The sequence below is a fragment of the Pollachius pollachius genome (assembly GCF_949987615.1).
Source record: "Pollachius pollachius genome assembly, chromosome: 2".
Lineage (NCBI taxonomy): Eukaryota > Metazoa > Chordata > Actinopteri > Gadiformes > Gadidae > Pollachius > Pollachius pollachius.
The window spans coordinates 5,925,288-5,943,776 of NC_136935.1; the positions used below are offsets into that span (position 1 = coordinate 5,925,288).

An 18,489-nucleotide genomic window follows, 5' to 3' on the forward strand; every position below is an offset into this window, starting at 1 on the left:
TGACGGTCCGCCAGTGAGAAGCACATCTCAGGGTCTCTGGCTCCGGAGCAGTGTTGCCAGATTGGGCCAGATTTCCATCCCAATCTGGCAACCGTGGCTGCAGCGTGTTGCCAAATTGGGCGGGAAATCTGGCCCAATCTGGCAACACTAGCTCGGAGCGTTGTCTCATGTCTGCCTCTTGTGTTTAACTATTCTGACCAATGGAAGCGAAGAGGCGGAACCGCTAACGCGTCTGGGTAATATAGTACCGGACCGTTTTATCGCTCCATGACGGATTTAATGTAGGATCGCATGTAAAAGCGAATTCGTCGAAAACAACTTTTTGTTAAATTCGTTTAATTTTGCGGAGCAAATATGTATTTAATTTAGCAGCACCCAACCCGTTACGAGTATAACCTTTCGAGTCGTCTTAATTTATCTTATTATGTCATTCAAATGTTATTTCTTAACAGGGAATATAATAAATAAATACATTTAACAGATTTGATATCGGATGAGCCTGAATCAAGCAGATACATAGCACTAGCAGTAAAAATCGAAATACAACGTGCCCTCAACTGCCCTCTTCCTCCACCAGAGAGCGGTATTGTACACGGAGTAGTTAATTAAGGGACGCACTGGTTTCCCAGTTCGGTTATTAAAGGGGTGATATGCCACCAGGTGTGAGTGTGATTAGCCATTAAAAGCCGTTTGAAAATCTGCCTTTTCCAGTATTTTAGTGACATCACAAGTGGGCGTGTCCACCTAGATGTATGATGGATAAATAAGCAACTTTTGCATCAGTCCACTGGTTAGGCGGTTAGACTGATCTGTCAAGCATACATATAGGCGGACAAATAAGAGATTTAAAAAAAAAGAAGAGATTTGAGAAGGCCGTCCCGTCGACAGCAGCGGTACACAAAACGCCACACAGCACGTTCTGGTTTCTTTTTTGTCCTTTTATTCATTCCATCCATGAAGGATTTACAAAGCCTTCCACCTAAATGCTTTAACCCAAGAGTCAGCTCTACTCATCGATACATACAGCTGCACACATCTACAGATCCCGTTCCCATTGAAAATCATGTGCGGGAATAGCACCCGGAAGTCTACAAAGAGGCAATTGTACTCATATCATATCATGTTAGCTTGCTGATTCTTCTGTAATAGATATAAATAAATCCATGCAATATTCATCTCTCGCCATATAATGTCAATTTTTCAGTTTTGGCACCATTGTTTACGAGGTCAGTGAGCGCTGAACCCTGAAAATAAGTATCAGGGTTTTTATTTTTAAGATCGGAAATAAATGACTAATGGTCCTGAAAACAGCTTGCGTTAAATCAAACATCCTGTCTTGGTGGTGGTTATCGCGTAAAAGGAGTTTAAGACCTAATAAGATGGCTATTCAAGTACCAGGAGATTGTTTTTCTTCCTTCATAAATTGATATAAATCAAAGAGTTTATGATGCAGGAGACCTGAACCACAGAAGGGATCATAACATGTAAACCGACCCTTATCATAGTTTTTAAAAAAATACTCACATTGTATTAATAATTGCATGATTTATAAATGTGTTTCCCCCACCCTTAATTATCATACAAGCTTATGCAGCACTACACGTCATATATTTTTCAGTCAGTACTGTGAGCAGATATCCCCATACTAGTGATAATAACAATATTAATCATGATCATAACAATTCTTCAATTCCGTAAAAATTGGCAAACTCCATACAACTATACTGTGTGTAAAGGAAACATTTCGACAATGTGCTTTTCTCAACAACAGAAATCAAACTAAAAACAAAGAATACATAAAAGACGGTTTGGGAAGGGGCGAAAGGGGGGGGGGGGGGGGTAGGTGTTTTAAATAATTATATCTCCTCTCTCTCACAGAAAAATTGGCACTGTAACATACTGTACACTGTAAAAGAGCTGTCGGGGCTCCAGACAGCAACATGCAGAGGCCTCCGCTAGGGGGCGCTGTGAGCTCCCGCCCTGGTGCCATGCCCTCTGAGGGGCCCGGCCACGGCCCCAATGACCGCCACGCTCAGGTAACATGCCCACAATACAAACCAGAAGGCGGAGAAGTAGTAAACCAAGAAGGCTCCACACTGGTACTTATGGTACTTAACAGTATGTAGCGTGATAAGACTTTACTGAATTAACTCAAAATTACATTCGGAAAAAAATATTGTATATTGGTCTACATGAAGTAAAAAAAACTGAAAATTGAAAAGTTGGACTAGATCACTGTTAGTGTTTTGGTGCGTAGCGCAGTAATACCTCTTAATTAACCACCACCAATTAACCCAATGATGGATTTGCTGTTGAATGTGACCTATGTGTGTCCTAATAGGCCTACTCAGACATATTTATCACGCTAGGGTTGATGTGTTTCACAGCCTTCGGGGAGAATGGGATAATCTATAAAGCTGGGTGAGGCTGAGTGTAAAACTTAATCCTCATCTCATTTCCATTGTACTTAATTAGCCTTGAATGAGGAAATAACACTCACACAATGTTAAATAACTATTTGCAAGATAAAAATGTGTTCATGACCATAAAGCATAATAAAAGCTTGTGGGCGATAAACCAAAACACTGGGCGACATGTCTATTTCCTGAGGCATGTACGATCTAGCACGATATTATTAATAATAATAATAATAATAATAATAATAATAAGAGTCATCATAATAAAAAACATGTCTCATCTCATTAAGCACTGTGAGCAAGGCTGTTCTCTAATAGCAAAGCAATAAACAAACCTATTGAACAAGACATAATACGCTCACTGGGTTGCCAGTTTGGAGCTGAATCCCCCTTTCCCTAACCTTTCAGCAACACGTGGGGGGTGGGCGGGGTTGGGGATTAGGGGCGGGGCATATCTGACCAACCAACAGTGTGTCCGCCTGGGGAAGGGGGGGGCGGGGGGGGGGGGGGGGGAAAGGGAGGGAGAAAATGAGCCAACCCAACGCCAAAGAGGTCATTAGCTTCCGTTATGGTGAAGACGGTGAAGCCAGGCAATGCCATGCCCCAAAAACATGAACACGTTTCTTTAACAGGCAGAAGGTGGAGCCAGGGGTGTGGGCGGGGCCGGGGGAGGGGCATCAGAGGATGGTGCAGAAGAACTTCTTCTCCCTGAAGGGGTTCTCAGAGGCGGGGACGGGCACGATGAGCGGGTCATCGCGTATGTGGGCGTCGCAGTACGCCATCAGGTCGGCCGCCGCTTTGGACACCTGGTGGATGGGGAGGGGGAGAATGAGAGAGAGAGAGAGAGAGAGAGAGAGAGAGAGAGAGAGAGAGAGAGAGAGAGGGAGGGAGGGAGGGAGGGAGAGAGAGAGACAGACAGGGAGAGAGTCAGAGACAGACAGAGAGACAGAGAGAGAGTGAGAGAGAGACAGACAGACAGAGAGAGAGAGAGAGAGCAAGAGAGAGAGAGAGAGAGAGAGAGAGATGGACATATAGACAGACAGGCAGACAGACAGAGAGAGAGACAGAGAGAGAGAGAGAGAGAGAGAGAGAAGGACAAACAAGGGGGAGGAGGGTATGGTTAGACGGGGGTGGTATTTGAGGTCAGAGTTTTATGCTGCTGAGCGGTGAGAGTTTTGTAAGACTTCCTAGCGAAGATGTCTTGCTGGTGAAATGCAAGGATTGGAGAACTGTCAGCAATATATTTTCTTGACTTATTATGTGAATTTCAGAGGCATTTGTGAGGTACAAAAGACGATTGAGCTACTTGACTGAAACCATACGCCTGTACAGCATGGTTGTTTCGTTTTATATAATTATATATAATTAATTATATGCATTGAATAAATGCGATTGATTATGAAAGGACGCTATAGGGTCTCTCTCCCTGGGTCATCATCACAGAACCAGGTTCTGTGTCTTTCCAGGCTTCAGACCTCCAGCGCTTCTCCACCTCAGAGAACACACAGGTGACATCCCTTATCTAGGAGAGTCCTGCTCCGAAATACACCTCAGATGCACACACACACCTGGTAGTATAATATGGGACCTTTAAGAACCGGTCTGTGATCAAACCATCATAACTTGCTTCACTGAAACATCCGTATTGCAATATCACTTGTCAACATCACTTCGGGGCTTCGATTCGGGTTCACAATTGCAAAGACGAATGATAATGGTGACGTTTCAGTGGCAGCAGGATGAACGGTTAAAGCCATTTGATCACCCAGACCGGTGTGGTCCTTAAACCAAGTAGTGAATCTCCAAGTCCAAGGGAAGGGGATGATGGCGGAGTAAGCACAGTGAACCCATCATGCTAGTCAGTGAAGCCATTGTTTCCCTGGGAGAAGGTGGTGCGCAACAGGCAGTGTTGTGCGTGAGTGTGTGAATGTGTGAGTGTGTGTAAGTGCGTGAGTGGCAGTGAACCAACTGCCATTAGCCTGCGAGGAGCTAGCTGTAATTACACAGTCAGGCCCTGATGGAGGGAGAGCCCTGCTAATTAGCACACATCCCAATCCTGTTGGCCTATTGAGCAATTAAGGAGAATAGGGTGACGCCTCAATCAGGGGTACAGGCGGCTGAGCCACTCGCCGCCTCCTGCGTCGCCTTGATTGAATAGGAAATAATCGGTATATGAAGACCACTTCACCTCCACCATTATTCTTTACATACTGCACCTTTAAAAATAACAGAAATAACAGAAATTTTCCTGATGTGTCTGAATGCTGATACTATGTGATTCTACATTGGCTAAATCTGCTAAAATCTGACCATGAATGCATGCACTGAATGGTTTTACCACGCATGCCAATTGAAGCAGGTTACGTTTTACAGTTTTACTAATGTATAAAAACTCCTTAGTAATAACACTAGTGATAACTCTTCAATCTGGCCTGACCATATCATTAGCAACTAAAACCACAAAAAAATGTAACGACAATCATACCAAAAAACGGGTAGTTTTGTGTTTTGCGATGGTCTTCATTAATGCGTCTATCGTGTGGAGGAAGGAGGTCTCATTCCTCGGCTGTGAGCAGGCTAGGTGCTGCTGAGTAGGGGAGAACTGTGATTTGTGGCGCTGCCGAACCCAGCAGTGCCAGGGCTCTGGGCCCAACCTGCCCTGGGCAGATGTGGAGCTTTCTCGTTGAGGAGAAGACAGACCTTTAGAAACGGTCACAGCTTTTCCCGAAACGATAGAAAAACTAAATCCCTAGGGAGCCTCTCTGTACTCTAAAAATGCAATTTCAGCTAGAAGTGGAGCCCAGGCGAAGTCTGTAAGTAAAGGACAGGAGCGCGGCAGTCTGCGGTGGATTTATTAATAGAGGTCTTAGATTAGAGACATATATTGACATTTGCAGAAACGGAAACCCATGATTGTGAAATATTGATTTCTGGCCGGTTGAGGACACAGGACTCACCAGTGCCCAGTCACACACAGTCACTGGACCCATTCACTAAATCCCACAATGAAAAGCACATTGTTGTCAGAATGCGGTCATTGTGTACACTACATGTACAAAAATCTGTTTGCTAATCTCCCCCCCCCCCCCCCCCCACACACACACACACACACACACACACACACACACACACACACTCATGCTGGCCGCTCCGAGTCTGAGAGAGTGCGAGGGATTGCCTTTGTGATCTGTGCTTGTCAGGTGTGCCTGACACTCAAGGCACTAATTCAACGTCTTGCAGTAATTGTTTCTGTCTGGGAGTCAGTTTGAATGGCAGTCAAATGTGCCTGAAGGGTTTTCTGATATATATATATATATATATATATATATATATATATATATATATATATATATATATATATATATATATATATATATATATAACTCAGACAAAAATTACTCAAAATGTATTAGGCTTTCATTATAGAACAAAGAAGGAGGCACATTATGCACAATCATTATTACTAATGGAATGCCTATAATCCAATATGTGTAAATGCATATGTTTTCACTTCGGCAGACATGATTTCACTATAGTGAAATCATGTCATAAATAGGGCATAAAATTGGATCCTATACTTGTAGTCAATCTTAATCCAATATGCCTCCCCTCTAACCTGCTCGTAAATTACATGTATTCGGATTTACTGTAAATCCAATTGATAAGAGCATCCGCTAAACGATGTAAATGCATGTAAATAAACACATGAGACACAACGAGTGGAACAGGGGGTGGGGGCTACCTTTATCCGGTCCATGCAGGCCTCCATCTTCAGCTGTTCCACCGCTTTCCTGGCTTGGGAGATGCTGGCTGTGCTGTTGTTGACGACGCAGTCCTTCATGGTGCTGCTGGCGTGTTCAACACAAACAACACGGTTACGATAAGAAGCACCCCCCCCCCCCCCCCCCCAATCTTCACTGGGGGGGCCCTAGCGTCTGCAGATCCCCGTATCGGTCCCTCTAGCACAGCGATTCCCAACCTCCGGTTCACGCACAGGGGCCGGTCCGTGGAACCGTTCCTTGAAATATTTCCAGAAAAAGCTGATTTTATTTTTATTTTTTGTTTATTTAAGTCTCAGGTGACTTTTCTTGTGTTTCTCTTAAAAATTGTATTATTTTATATTATTGCATAGTTGAAGGGAGCCTGAGAGGCCTTTCATTTCTGTTGCTTTAATTGTTGTGAATATAACAAAAAAACTACGACAAATAAACTCTGTCGAAAAATAAAGCCACATCCTTTGTTTAAAAATGCTGCATCTTAAAATCAAGGCATTCAAATTGACGACCGGTCCTCTAATTTGTTTTAATGAATATGCCGGTCCTTGGAAGCCCTGCTCTAGCGCGACGCACCCCCCCCCCCCCCCCCCCTCCCCCTCGCTGCCTTGCTGGGGTTTTAGGGGCAGCAGGGAGCAACAGCAGTAGCGTTACACACAAATACGCACCGGTTGTGTTAATATCTCCCAGAGGGATTGAATCAGCGTCATTCATGATTGTATCCGCTCCACTTGAGAAGTAATGTTGACCTGCTTCTTATGGGACAGGCCTCAACAGAGGAAACACTAAATGGTTGTGGTTGTTCTGTTTTCCTGTCTTCTGTTTTTAGCAATCGATTTGCATTTTAAAAACGTAGGGATTGGAACCTGTGACCGGTCCAATGGTGTACTATCTGGCAGCAAGTATGCTTATAGGCTTTGACGCTAAAGTCGGGCTGTGCAGAACCAATTTATTTACTCATTGCTCATTCTGGAGATGAATGGAGCTCCGAAGTGTGCTGTTTAATACCATAGGGGTGCATCGTTTTGAGGTATAGGAAGAACGGAATAATCTGTGGAAACAATGCATTTCAATGCATTTGTTCATGCATTGAAACAAGCAGGCTTGTAAGCCCCACTCCGAGCCTAGGTATTAAAACCTATTAGGTATTTATAAGAAACAAACCTCGCACAATATCACAGATCGAAAAGGGGCCAGAAATGACCATTAATACAAACAGGCCGATTGGTTCATATTCCCACTACCTTAAATCCTTAACGTGTCTAATTAAACGGGGTTAGGCAGGGCAGGGGTAAAACCAGTATTTAGTGGAATCCCCCTCTCAGGTCGCACCCCGAAATGGCCATGATGAAACCAAGAGGGATCCAAGCTTTACCAGAACATCCCCCACTGAAACCACAATGCCCTTCTCATTTATGCTCTATTCCCAATTAACCACACAGGCCAGTGGTGCTATCCTAGTCAACCCCCAGTCGCCTGCTCCATGACATGCGACCACCAGGCCTGTTCCCCAGTACAGTGTTCTCCATTAAACAAGGCGTTCTCCTGCACGGCTCCATCCTAAAGCCATCACACACGATGCGGCCCTCATCAGCACCGCTCAAAACACATGCATCCCACGCTCCTCTAAAACGCCTTGTTTGTTGAACAGAAAAATGATAAATCGATGATATTTCAGTCATCGCAGAAAGACTGAATCTACGTGCGGGATAATGCAGGCAATGCGCCACCACCTACCTGAAATGTGTGTGTGTGCCAGCGATTCCAATGTGAAGAATTCCGGATTGACTCCACCCAACCGAGCTGTCAAATGTTCAAAACGAGCAGAAGGCTGAGGAAAAAGGAAATCCCGCTTACGTTGCTTTCATCCAAAAAAAAACCGATCCGCGGCGTGGACTGAGATTCCCCCGACAGCGCTCAGCAGTGCCTCGCCTTATAACGAATCGTGCAATCACGCATATTCCGTTTAGCGAGAGGAATCCGAATGGGCAGACCTGGAAGGCACCACGGACGGACCTGGAGAGTATTACGCACGCAGCAGCAGGGGGAATCTCTCGATGACGAGCCAATATGTGGGGCAGGAACCAAGCATCAACCTGGAGGTCCAACGGCAGCCTGTGTACAGTGTGTATGTGTGTGTGTGTACGACTCTGTGTGTACGTCTCTCTGTGTTTGTGTCTGTTTTCATGTGTGTGAGTGTGTTTTCGTGTGTAGGTTTTCGTGTGTGTGTGTCCTTGTATGTGTGTGGTTGTGTGTATGTGTGTAATAGCGAGCTCTATCTCTCGGCTCCATCCCTGCAGAACACGCTATAGATTTGGAGGTCTCCCAATTTTATTGCGGGCCAGCTTCCACAGCATTGTTTTCCCTGATTAGCCCAGGGAATATTCCGAATTTTACCGTCATAGATGGCAAAAATATTTGGCTATTGACATAAAAATAGTCTTCCTTGACCAGAAGGGCAAAGAATAATTCGCTATATTATTAAAAGTAAAAACAGACATGTTGTGTAATGTTTCCAATATGTTTATATTTATAATTTTCTAATCATTGAATAACTCAAAAACCTAAAACATGACCTCTCTTATTGCTGAATCTTCAGAACAGATTTTTAATGTTGATGCTAATTTGGAAACAGGCCATTTTAGATCAAACCTGGGTATTGTAGGAGCCGGGCGCTCTTATAAGACCTTCTGCAACCAAACACAAAACGATCCAAAACACAAAACACACTTATTCAGTTTTCCACTTCTCCTTGTATATTTTTTGCCCTCCATTTTCTCAACACAACATTCGTAACAACCTCATACATGCAATAGTTCACAAGAGCCAGTCGTAGAAAGGGTGTCAGCAGGCGAAATGTACATCATGACAGCGTGAAGCCATTGTAAACTTCTGTAGAGCCATTGTACAAAGAAGGAACATCAAAATGGCCTCTTGTGATCCTGGCCTCTGCGAGCAAGTAACAAGAGTTCAGCCTGTTTCTTCAGGGATAGAGGTTAAGACGACAAAGACAGGGAGAAAAGGCGTGACAAAACCATGTAATGCTAAGGAACTTTCCCTTTCTCGTAACTCATTTGATTCATAGTTAGAATTGCAACACAACACAAAATTCTTTCTTCGGTTGACCACAAAAAGGCAAAACACATATAAATACTTGTCTGGATGAAAACGGTGGAATTATGGATACAGTTCCAGAAATAATCAAGTTAATTATCGGTAACTTTTTCCGTTGCACGTTATAAGAAACTTCATCGCGGTCGTCCATCGGTCCGCTGTATCGCATTTCTGCTCGGACCGTATCGTTGAAATACCATCTCGTGCTTTACGTACCCACCACATCGCCGATCAGTAGCAGTCCGCAGATTAAACTGCGGCCGGGTCCGGTTAAAAGTGCTTCAAAATTGTCCATTTCACACACGAAAAACAAGAGAACCACAAAACAAATACTCAAAGTGCAGAGATGGAATGACACCGGGGAATGTAGAGATGTTTGACTGTGTTTCAACTCCGCGGAGAAGACAGCGCTCCGATTACTCCACCGCCTCGACCGAAGAGCAGTTGTAACACGTTGTGATAAAAAAATGAAGACATAGTGAGCAGTACGGGTGGATAATGAACAGCACAGCAGGAGGGTGATCTCCCATTGGCTCATTCAATAGAGCCAGTAACTCATCTCAAACCCGAACCCAAACCCCCCTCCCCCCTTGAGAAGGCCTTCACCACACCCCATTACTGAAGGCCTGGTGTTACGCTGTTCAGGTGCACACACACACACACACACTGCGACCACACCGCGCCACAACGGCGTCCGACGCTGGTTTTGCGAGTGCATCGTGTCCCTCGGGTCCGGTGTTCGACGGCTCTTCTTCAGCCCGCTCCGAGGGTCCCTGGAAAGGCCTTCCTCGTGGCCAAGGAGACAACGAATCAAATCACAGGCGCTATGTCGGCCCGAAACAGGACGAGGACCAGAAGGTATGACAATAAGAGTCAGGGTTGAGCAAGGTAGGCCTGACGAGGGAATGCAGAAGGAGAAAGCGCCCCCTGTTTGAAGGTGTGCATGCACACGCAAGCACACACACACACAAGACACAGTGTGCTCACACATGCCGGCAAAACTCAACCACATAAATAGACACGCACACACACACACACACGCAACACACATACCATCATCAACATCATCATCGTCATCAACATTCCAACATGCGAAAAAGTCCGAAAAAACACAAGGAACAACGCAAACAAAACGTATATCTTCCAGCCCCTGGCTGGTGTGTATACATAGACATATACATATCTCTATCTATGTACACAGATACAAAGATATATATATAAAGCTATAGTGTTCGGCTTTGAGAAGGCCACCGTCCCACTCCTTCCAGGGCAGCCCCTCGAGTCGGGGATAGCCTCGATCCACAGTCTCTCCGCCGCAGCCTCGATTCACCCAAGACTGGTCCCAGTGCCACAACACAGGCCGGTCCCAGCGACCCCACGATGGCCAGGTGGCGGCTGGATGAGTGTCGGGGAGGGGGGAGCATCCAGACTACGGCACGCTCTGACCCTCCCAGTAGCAGCTTCCTCGAGACGGGCGACAGTCAACGCCATCGATCGGTGAGACCGAAGTGGCAAGTGTTGGCCGCCTCAGTGAGACTCAAAACGCCAAACTGAGACGGACATATCAGGGCGGCGACACCGGGCGAGGGCCGGGTGACATCCGCTGCCCTGGACCGAAGCCTCACCCCACTCTCATTCCTGGCGCTCCATAAATTATATCTACATGTGTAATACTACCGCCACCCTCTGCCGGCCATAGCTCTGGAACAGAGTTAGTGTCGGACCAGCGATGGCTTCAGCTTCGATCGGGAGGTCGCGTCCCGTACCGCATACACCCTCTCCCCGAGACGAGGAAGAGGAGGGACTGACGGTACGGTAAAGGGGGGGAGGGAGGGGCCATGCAGAGGGGGGCGGGGGGAGGACTCGGGGGCGGGGCCAGGGCCGCGTGCATGGGACAGCTGCTGCAGCAGGAGCAGTAGTAGTAGCAGTAGTCATAGCAGTAGTCGTAGTGGTGCTGGTGGTGGAGAGGTGCTGCAGCGACGGGGAGCTCAGCCCGCGGCGTAGCTGCTGAGGAAGGAGTAGAACATGGGCAGCTTCATGCGCTGCTGGTCCCGCCGGCACCAGGCCATCACCGTGCCCTCGCTGTTGGCCGTGTACAGGTGGTGGCCGTCGCAGGAGTACGTCAGGCTGGAGGAGAGAGGGGCAGGGGTTGGAGCCAGAGACACTTTGATCCAAAGCGTGTAATAAACGTGTTCACACACCGACGGCATGTGGCGATCACGCAAGGCGACCTCGTCGGGAGCAGTCAGGGTGAGGTGTCTTGCTCAGGTGACACCTCGACGCTCAAGTGTGTTGTGCGTGTTGATCGGTCCTCAGAGGGAGTGGGGGTCTCTGTTGTACTGCCTGGTTTCTGATTGGTTTAGATTGGTGAACGGGTGGTGCGACTTTGGCGGGGATTTTGAAATGATCACGAAATAAACGCGAGGTGTTGAATTCATCGACCGCGTCTCCTCTTTGGGCGTCATTTGAGAAATCAGAATCAGAATCGCTTTTAATTGCTAAATGCATCACTGGACACACAGGAATTGAACTTGGCGTCCGGTGCTTAACACACATCTAGACAGACAGACTATGCACAAAAAGATGCACATAGCTCTAGTAAAACATGATATTAAAAACAGTTCTATAAATAAGGAATAATAAAATAAAATAGTCCAATTCAGACTTGGAAGGAGGGTGGGGGGGGGGTGTAGTCATTGATTAAGGAGAGAGACAGTCTTAGGGAAAAAGCTATTTTGGTGGCGTGAGGTTCATGTCCTGATGGCACTGTAGTGCCTACCCGAAGGGAGCAGCTCACAGATGTTGTTTGCAGGAGGAGACTTATCAGCAGTTATTTGACCTGCCCTCTTCCAGACCCTGGCCTCATGCAGGTCACTGATTGACAGCTGCCTCTGTCCAGTCAGCCTAATGCTTTTGGTTATGACGTCATTGTGGTTATTTCTGGCCTGTGGTCTCTGCGGTGCTTCCATGTAATAACGCAGGGAGGAGGTTAGAGGGTACCTGATGATGGGTTTGCTGGACTTGGGGAAGGTGATCTCTCGCACCGGCTTCAGATCCCACGTGCTCCACAACCTAGAGGCGCCCGACACACAAAAACACACACAGTGACTGGAGCGCATGAAACACGCAGTTTAAACACATGCACACACAGGGAAACACACGCACACACAGTGACAAACAGGCACGCACACAAACAGTGATACCAAGCACACACACACACAGGGACAAACACGCACGCACAGAGTGACACATGCAAACAAACACACACATTGATACACACACACACACACACACACACACACACACACACACACACAGACAGTGGCACACACACGCATGCACATACAGTAACACACACACAGAAACACAAACACAAGGTTACCTGACGACGCCGTTCTCCAGGCCGCCGGCGATGACGTTGACTGACACGCCCTCGGGCTGGTTGGAGAACGCCACGGAGCAGATGATCTCCCGGCAGTGGACGTGGCCAATCAGGTCGCCGTTCACCGTCCACAGGCGCAGGTCGCTGCCGCCGCCCACTGGACCAGACGGGGGGGGGGGAGCAGAGGGTCAGAGGGTGTGTGTGAGTGAGTGAGTGAGTGAGTGAGTGAGAGTGTGAGTGTGTGAGAGTGTGAGAGTGAGAGAGTGTTAGGGTGAGAGAGTTAGAGAGTGTGAGAGTGAGAGAGTGTTAGAGTGTTAGAGTGTTAGAGTGTTAGAGTGTTAGGGTGAGAGAGTGAGAGCGTTTTGGTGTGTGTGTGTGTGTGTGTTTTGGTGTGTGTGTGTTTTGGTGTGTGTGTGTGTGTGTGTGTGTGTGTGTGTGTGTGTGTGTGTGTGTGTGTGTGTGTGTGTGTGTGTGTGTGTGTGTGTGTGTGTGTGTGTGTGTGTGTGTGTGTCTGTTCTCACCTGAGTCGCAGACCGTGGCGATGTCCCCGGTGGTTTCACTGCCGGACACGGCCGTCACCGGACTCTTGTGGCCCGTGAGGCTCTGGACGTAGCATAGCCTGTAGCCGCGCCATGGGGAGACACCAGTGTTAGTGCTACGTAGCGTTAGCATTCAGGTAGCTCTTTTTTTCTAACACCTTGATAGGCTTTTTCCGTCTTTTGTCCTCATTGACCGGACAGCGGAGAGAGAAAGGACAGGGAAGAGAGACAGGTGAGGGTAGAGAGACAGGACAGGGAAGAGACAGACAGGACAGGGAAGAGAGAAACAGGACAGGGAAGAGAGACACGACAGGGAAGAGAGACAGGACAGAGAAGAGAGACAGGACAGTAAAGAGAGAAAGGCCAGTGGGCTGAAGAACAGAGGGAATGACAAGAAGTAGACCACAGGTGGGAATCGATGTTTATTTGATTCTATTGTCACTAACTACTAACTATTGAACTAACTTACTAGCTATTTATCTATCCATCTATCTTACAGTGAATTCACTTTACATGTCATTAAGGAGCAGGCAGGGGGTAAGGGGCATTTAGGGTGCAGGTGGTTCAAACCCGCAACCCTCCGCGTGCTATGCTAACCGCAGGTGTACCTGTTGAGGTCCCAGAGGATGCAGGTGCCGTCGTGGGAGACGCTGATGAGGATGCTGTAGGGCTTGCAGACGAACAGGCCCGTCACCTCGCCCGTGTGGCCGTACAGGTGCACCTGGCTCTCCACCTCCATCTCCGACGGCTGGGCAACACAGCAAATAAATGGACCGCATTTACACGGCGCTTTTCTAACCAGTGGCCACTCAAAGCACTTTCCACTATTGCCTAACGTTCGTCCATTCATGCACGCATGCACACACCGACGGCGGAGTCCACCACGCAGGGCGACAGCCAGCTCGTCGGGAGAAGTCAGGGTGAGGTGCCTTGCTCAGGGACACCTCGACACTCCGGGGTTCGAACTAGAAATCTTCCGGTTGCCAGCCAACCCGCTCTACCTCCTGAGCCACATGCCGCCCCATACAGGCCAGAGGTCAGCCAGAGGTCAGAACAACAGACAGGCTTACAGAAATAAAACTCAAAATCCACCGATTTAGTAACGAGAGAGAGAGCATTCAGTCAAACGGTTCCATCTCGGTTTCAAAGGTTTACTAAAGCGTCGGCCGTGTTTGTTAAGTCTGCACACTCTCCTTTTAGTCCTCTTAACACTGAATCAGAGCGACTCACGCATCCAACGCTGTAGAGCGTTGGAGAGCTATAGTGCACGGTTGAATTGAACACTCACAACGATGGTGCCTTTATTGGATGTAGTGTTCGGGAGGTACTAGACCTTCCTCAGATTGAACCTCAGTCCCCTCATTGTGAGCATAGAGCCACCATCACAGCGGTACCAGCTCACAGTCTGCTGGTGGGTGCTGGTTAATCACCAGGCAGCACAGCCAGAGAGCAACACCAAGGGGGGGGGGGGTGACTGAAAGCTGCCCAGGCTCCGGGCCTGAGCGAGGGCTCGGATCGGTGTGTTTTCAGGGCCGTTGAACGTGATAAAATGTGATTCACCGCTGGAATGACCCTGAGCGTTGTAGTGGGGTGATGGAGCCAGAAGGGGGAGGAGGAAGAGGGGGAGGGGAATGGTGGATGAAAGATGGTGGGTGGATGCTCAGGTGGAGGTGGAAGGCTGGGGTCGAGAATCATCCTATATTAGGGCTAAATATTGTATTGCTGTATAAGTGTTGCCGTAGCTCGCTGGACATTCTGATTTAAATATCTCAGGGGTCCCATCAGACTCTTTCTCTCTCTCTATACCCATCTATCCCTCTCTCTACCCCCCAACCCACCCTCACACACACTGGACAATGTGCAATTCCGTGATATTTACTTCTGGCTCTTTTTTTCATATGCAATTTAAATTTTGTGCAATATTGCTAACTATTTATTGACTTTTCTGATACACTTTTACTGTTTGTCCATTTGATTGACCTTTACTGTCTTCCCGTTTAGTAGTTCGTCAATTGTACCGTCTGTTGACTGACTGTGAGCTACTGGGATCCCTGAATTTCCCCAAGGGGATGAATAAAGCATCTATCATCCTCATCATCATTACTGAACACGAGGGGAACGGCACAAAGTGATGACACCCCAACTAAAACGTCCATGCAGCTCTGGCACTTTGGTTACCACAGGCAGAAAAGCCAGAGAGGCGATCCCATTGGCTGGGAGGAGAATCGTGCTCGCGGCTGGAGAGGTAGAGGGCGGGCGGGTGGGTGGACCGTTGCCATAGCAACCTACCGTTGTGCTGGTGAAGCGGTTGCTGTAGGCGGTGATGACTCCACACTTGCTACCTGTGAAGAGCTGACAGCCATCCGGCACCCAGGCACAGCTCGTCACCTGGTGGGGAGACAGAGAGTTAGAGACAAAGAAAGGAAGAAAAAGAAAAATAATGGAGATAATAGAGAAAGAGAGGGAGAGAAAGAGAGAGGGAGAATGAGCAAGAGAGACACACACACACACAGAGAAAGAGAATAGAGCGAGAGAGCGACCAAGAGAGACACACACAAAAAGAGAATAGAGCGAGATCGAGAGAGCAAGCAAGAGAAACACACTGCTGCTCTCCGTGGGAATCCTCCAATTACAAAAACTGAAAATTGTGTGTGTGTGTGTGTGTGTGTGTGTGTGTGTATGTATGTATGTATGTATGTATGTATGTATGTATGTATGTATGTATGTATGTATGTATGTATGTATGTATGTATGTATGTATGTATGTATGTATGTATGTATGTATGTATGTATGTATGTATGTGTAAGTTGAATGTGTGTGTGTGGATTGTACCTGTGTGTGTGGATTTTACGTGTGTGTGGTGATTGTACGTGTGTGTGGTGATTGTATGCGTGTCTGTGTTCATTGTATGTGAGTGTGTTTATTGTATGTGCGTGTGTGTAGATTGTAATGAGGGTGGATTATATGTGTGTGTTGATTGCATGTGTATGTGTTGATTGTATGTATGTATGTATGTATGTATGTATGTATGTGTATGTGTATGTGTATGTGTGTGTGTGTGTGTGTGTGTGTGTGTGTGTGTGACAGGTGAGTCCAGTCCCACCTGGTGCAGCTGGGAGCACTGGATGAAGTTGATGGGCGGCTCGCTCTGCTTGCTCTTCAGCCGCAGCATGTTGTCAGCGTAGCCCCAGCTCAGGATGGCCGACCACTGGATGTCTGTACTGTGCATGCTCCTCACGCCTGCACACACACACACACACACACACACACACACACACACACACACACACACACACACACACACACACAGACATTGAATTAATCCAAAGCGACTTACAATAAGTAAATTTGTCAGAAGATAGAGAAACAACAATTTATTGCTGTCGGTGCAGTAAGGATGGTCATGGAACCAAGTCCCAAGCACTAGTAATCGCTAGGCTAACCCATTCCCTGTATACAACAAAGATAGCTAGCATAAAATGCTACAAGATGCTAAGTACTATTTTTGAGTGCAACATACAATAAGTGCATACATTAAGTGCGAGGACATACAACATACAATAAGTGCGTACATTAAGTGCCAGGACGTACAACATACAATACGTGCGTACATTAAGTGCCAGGACGTACAACATGCATCACAAACTCATCGCGGCATGGTTGAACCCGGCGCAGCCTAACGTGCCGATGGCCCCGCCCACAGGGTGAGGTGAAGCCTACCTTGCTCCTTGCTGTAGATCATCATGAGGCAGAACTTGCGCGACAGGCCGCAGATGGCCCGCGTGGGCAGCGCCAGCAGGGAGCCGAACCTCTCGCCGTGGGGCTGGCTGAAGCAGACCACCGGGTCCGGGGCGCTGGGGGACCCCACGTACTCCCCCCACTTCAGCCCCTTGATCCAGGGGAGGGGGCTCTGAGGAGGAGGGGGGGGTACAGGACCAGTGAGAGGGGTGGGGCTGGGCACCGTGTGCATACTGTGTGTGTGGACTACTGTACTCTGGGGAGGACCCAGGTCTGGTGATTGGGTCTTGAGATATGATTCTTTCAAAGTAAAAGCATGTCAAATGTAGAGTAGAACATCAATGTATTTATACAGACTATTGTATCAGTTTTTTCCCCGAATAAAATGTGAATTGACTTCTTTGACGTTTAATCGATCAAGGCAGGTGTCACCAGGACTTGTCTTTAATTTTTACACATTTCTTTAAACATAAGATATTTAATATTTAGAGCGAAATACCAAAAAAGGTATTATAAAAAAAAAGCTACTCAATGCATAGGCCAGCTCTAGAAACACACACACACACACAGACAGAGAGAGGCACACACACACACACACACAGACAGAGAGAGGCACACACACACACACACACACACACACAGAAAGAGAGAGGCACACACACACACGGACAGAGAGAGGCACACACACACACACACACACACACACACACACACACACAGACAGACAGACAGACAGACAGACAGACAGACAGACAGACAGACAGACAGACAGACAGACAGACAGACAGACAGACAGACAGACAGACAGACAGACAGACAGACAGACAGACAGACAGACAGACAGACAGACAGACAGACAGACAGCCAGAGAGAGGGGGGGGTCACAGAAGGCCAGCTCTAGAAACACACACACACACACACAGACAGAGAGAGGCACACACACACACACACACACACACACAGACAGAGAGAGGCACACACACACACACACACACACAGAAAGAGAGAGGCACACACACACACGGACAGAGAGAGGCACACACACACACACACACACACACACACACACACACACACACACAGACAGACAGAGAGAGGCACACACACACACAGACAGACAGACAGACAGACAGACAGACAGACAGACAGACAGACAGACAGACAGACAGACAGAGGCACACCCCCCCCCCCCCGTACCGGGTAGACGATCTCCTTGGCCTGCTCGCGGTTCTCCCTGAAGGCCAGCTGCACCAGCAGCCCCATGGCGGCGGGCAGCTCGCCGTCCATCAGGAGCCGGGGCCCCGCCCGCCCCACGTGGGTCCCGCTGAACAGCTGCCGGGGGGTCTGGCCGTACGTCTTGATCATGGTCTCCAGGGCCCGGCGCTGGACCGGGTCCTCCACCGCAGACACGTCCATCCCGAAGTAGGTCTGGGGGAGCCGGGGGGGGCGGTCCACAATCACCGTCATGTTATACATCATACTATGATTCTATCATACATGATATTATCATCATTTTATGCATCCT

At 47.8% G+C, this 18,489-nt stretch overlaps 2 protein-coding genes across 2 annotated transcripts in view; both read right to left on the reverse strand.

Annotated features, from left to right (window-relative positions):
* Positions 1-3,094: 3,094 nt before the first annotated feature.
* Positions 3,095-6,258, reverse strand: gng4 (G protein subunit gamma 4; the record flags this gene model as incomplete). The annotated part of the gene is made up of 2 exons (XM_079729356.1): positions 3,095-3,223; positions 6,160-6,258. 2 exons carry the CDS (start codon positions 6,256-6,258, stop codon positions 3,095-3,097), a joined length of 228 nt encoding a protein of 75 aa, XP_079585482.1.
* A 2,460-nt stretch (positions 6,259-8,718) lies between these two features.
* lyst (lysosomal trafficking regulator) overlaps positions 8,719-18,489 on the reverse strand; it is a 68,207-nt gene continuing 58,436 nt past the window's right edge. Inside the window, exons 45-53 of the mRNA XM_079730187.1 lie at positions 18,162-18,392; positions 16,947-17,136; positions 16,330-16,466; positions 15,515-15,613; positions 13,834-13,973; positions 13,208-13,305; positions 12,687-12,843; positions 12,305-12,376; positions 8,719-11,431 (exon numbers count right to left, since the gene is read on the reverse strand). Of these exons, the coding sequence (XP_079586313.1) occupies positions 11,293-11,431; positions 12,305-12,376; positions 12,687-12,843; positions 13,208-13,305; positions 13,834-13,973; positions 15,515-15,613; positions 16,330-16,466; positions 16,947-17,136; positions 18,162-18,392 (1,263 nt within the window). The 3' untranslated portion in view covers positions 8,719-11,292. The remainder of the gene's footprint in view (positions 11,432-12,304; positions 12,377-12,686; positions 12,844-13,207; positions 13,306-13,833; positions 13,974-15,514; positions 15,614-16,329; positions 16,467-16,946; positions 17,137-18,161; positions 18,393-18,489) is intronic.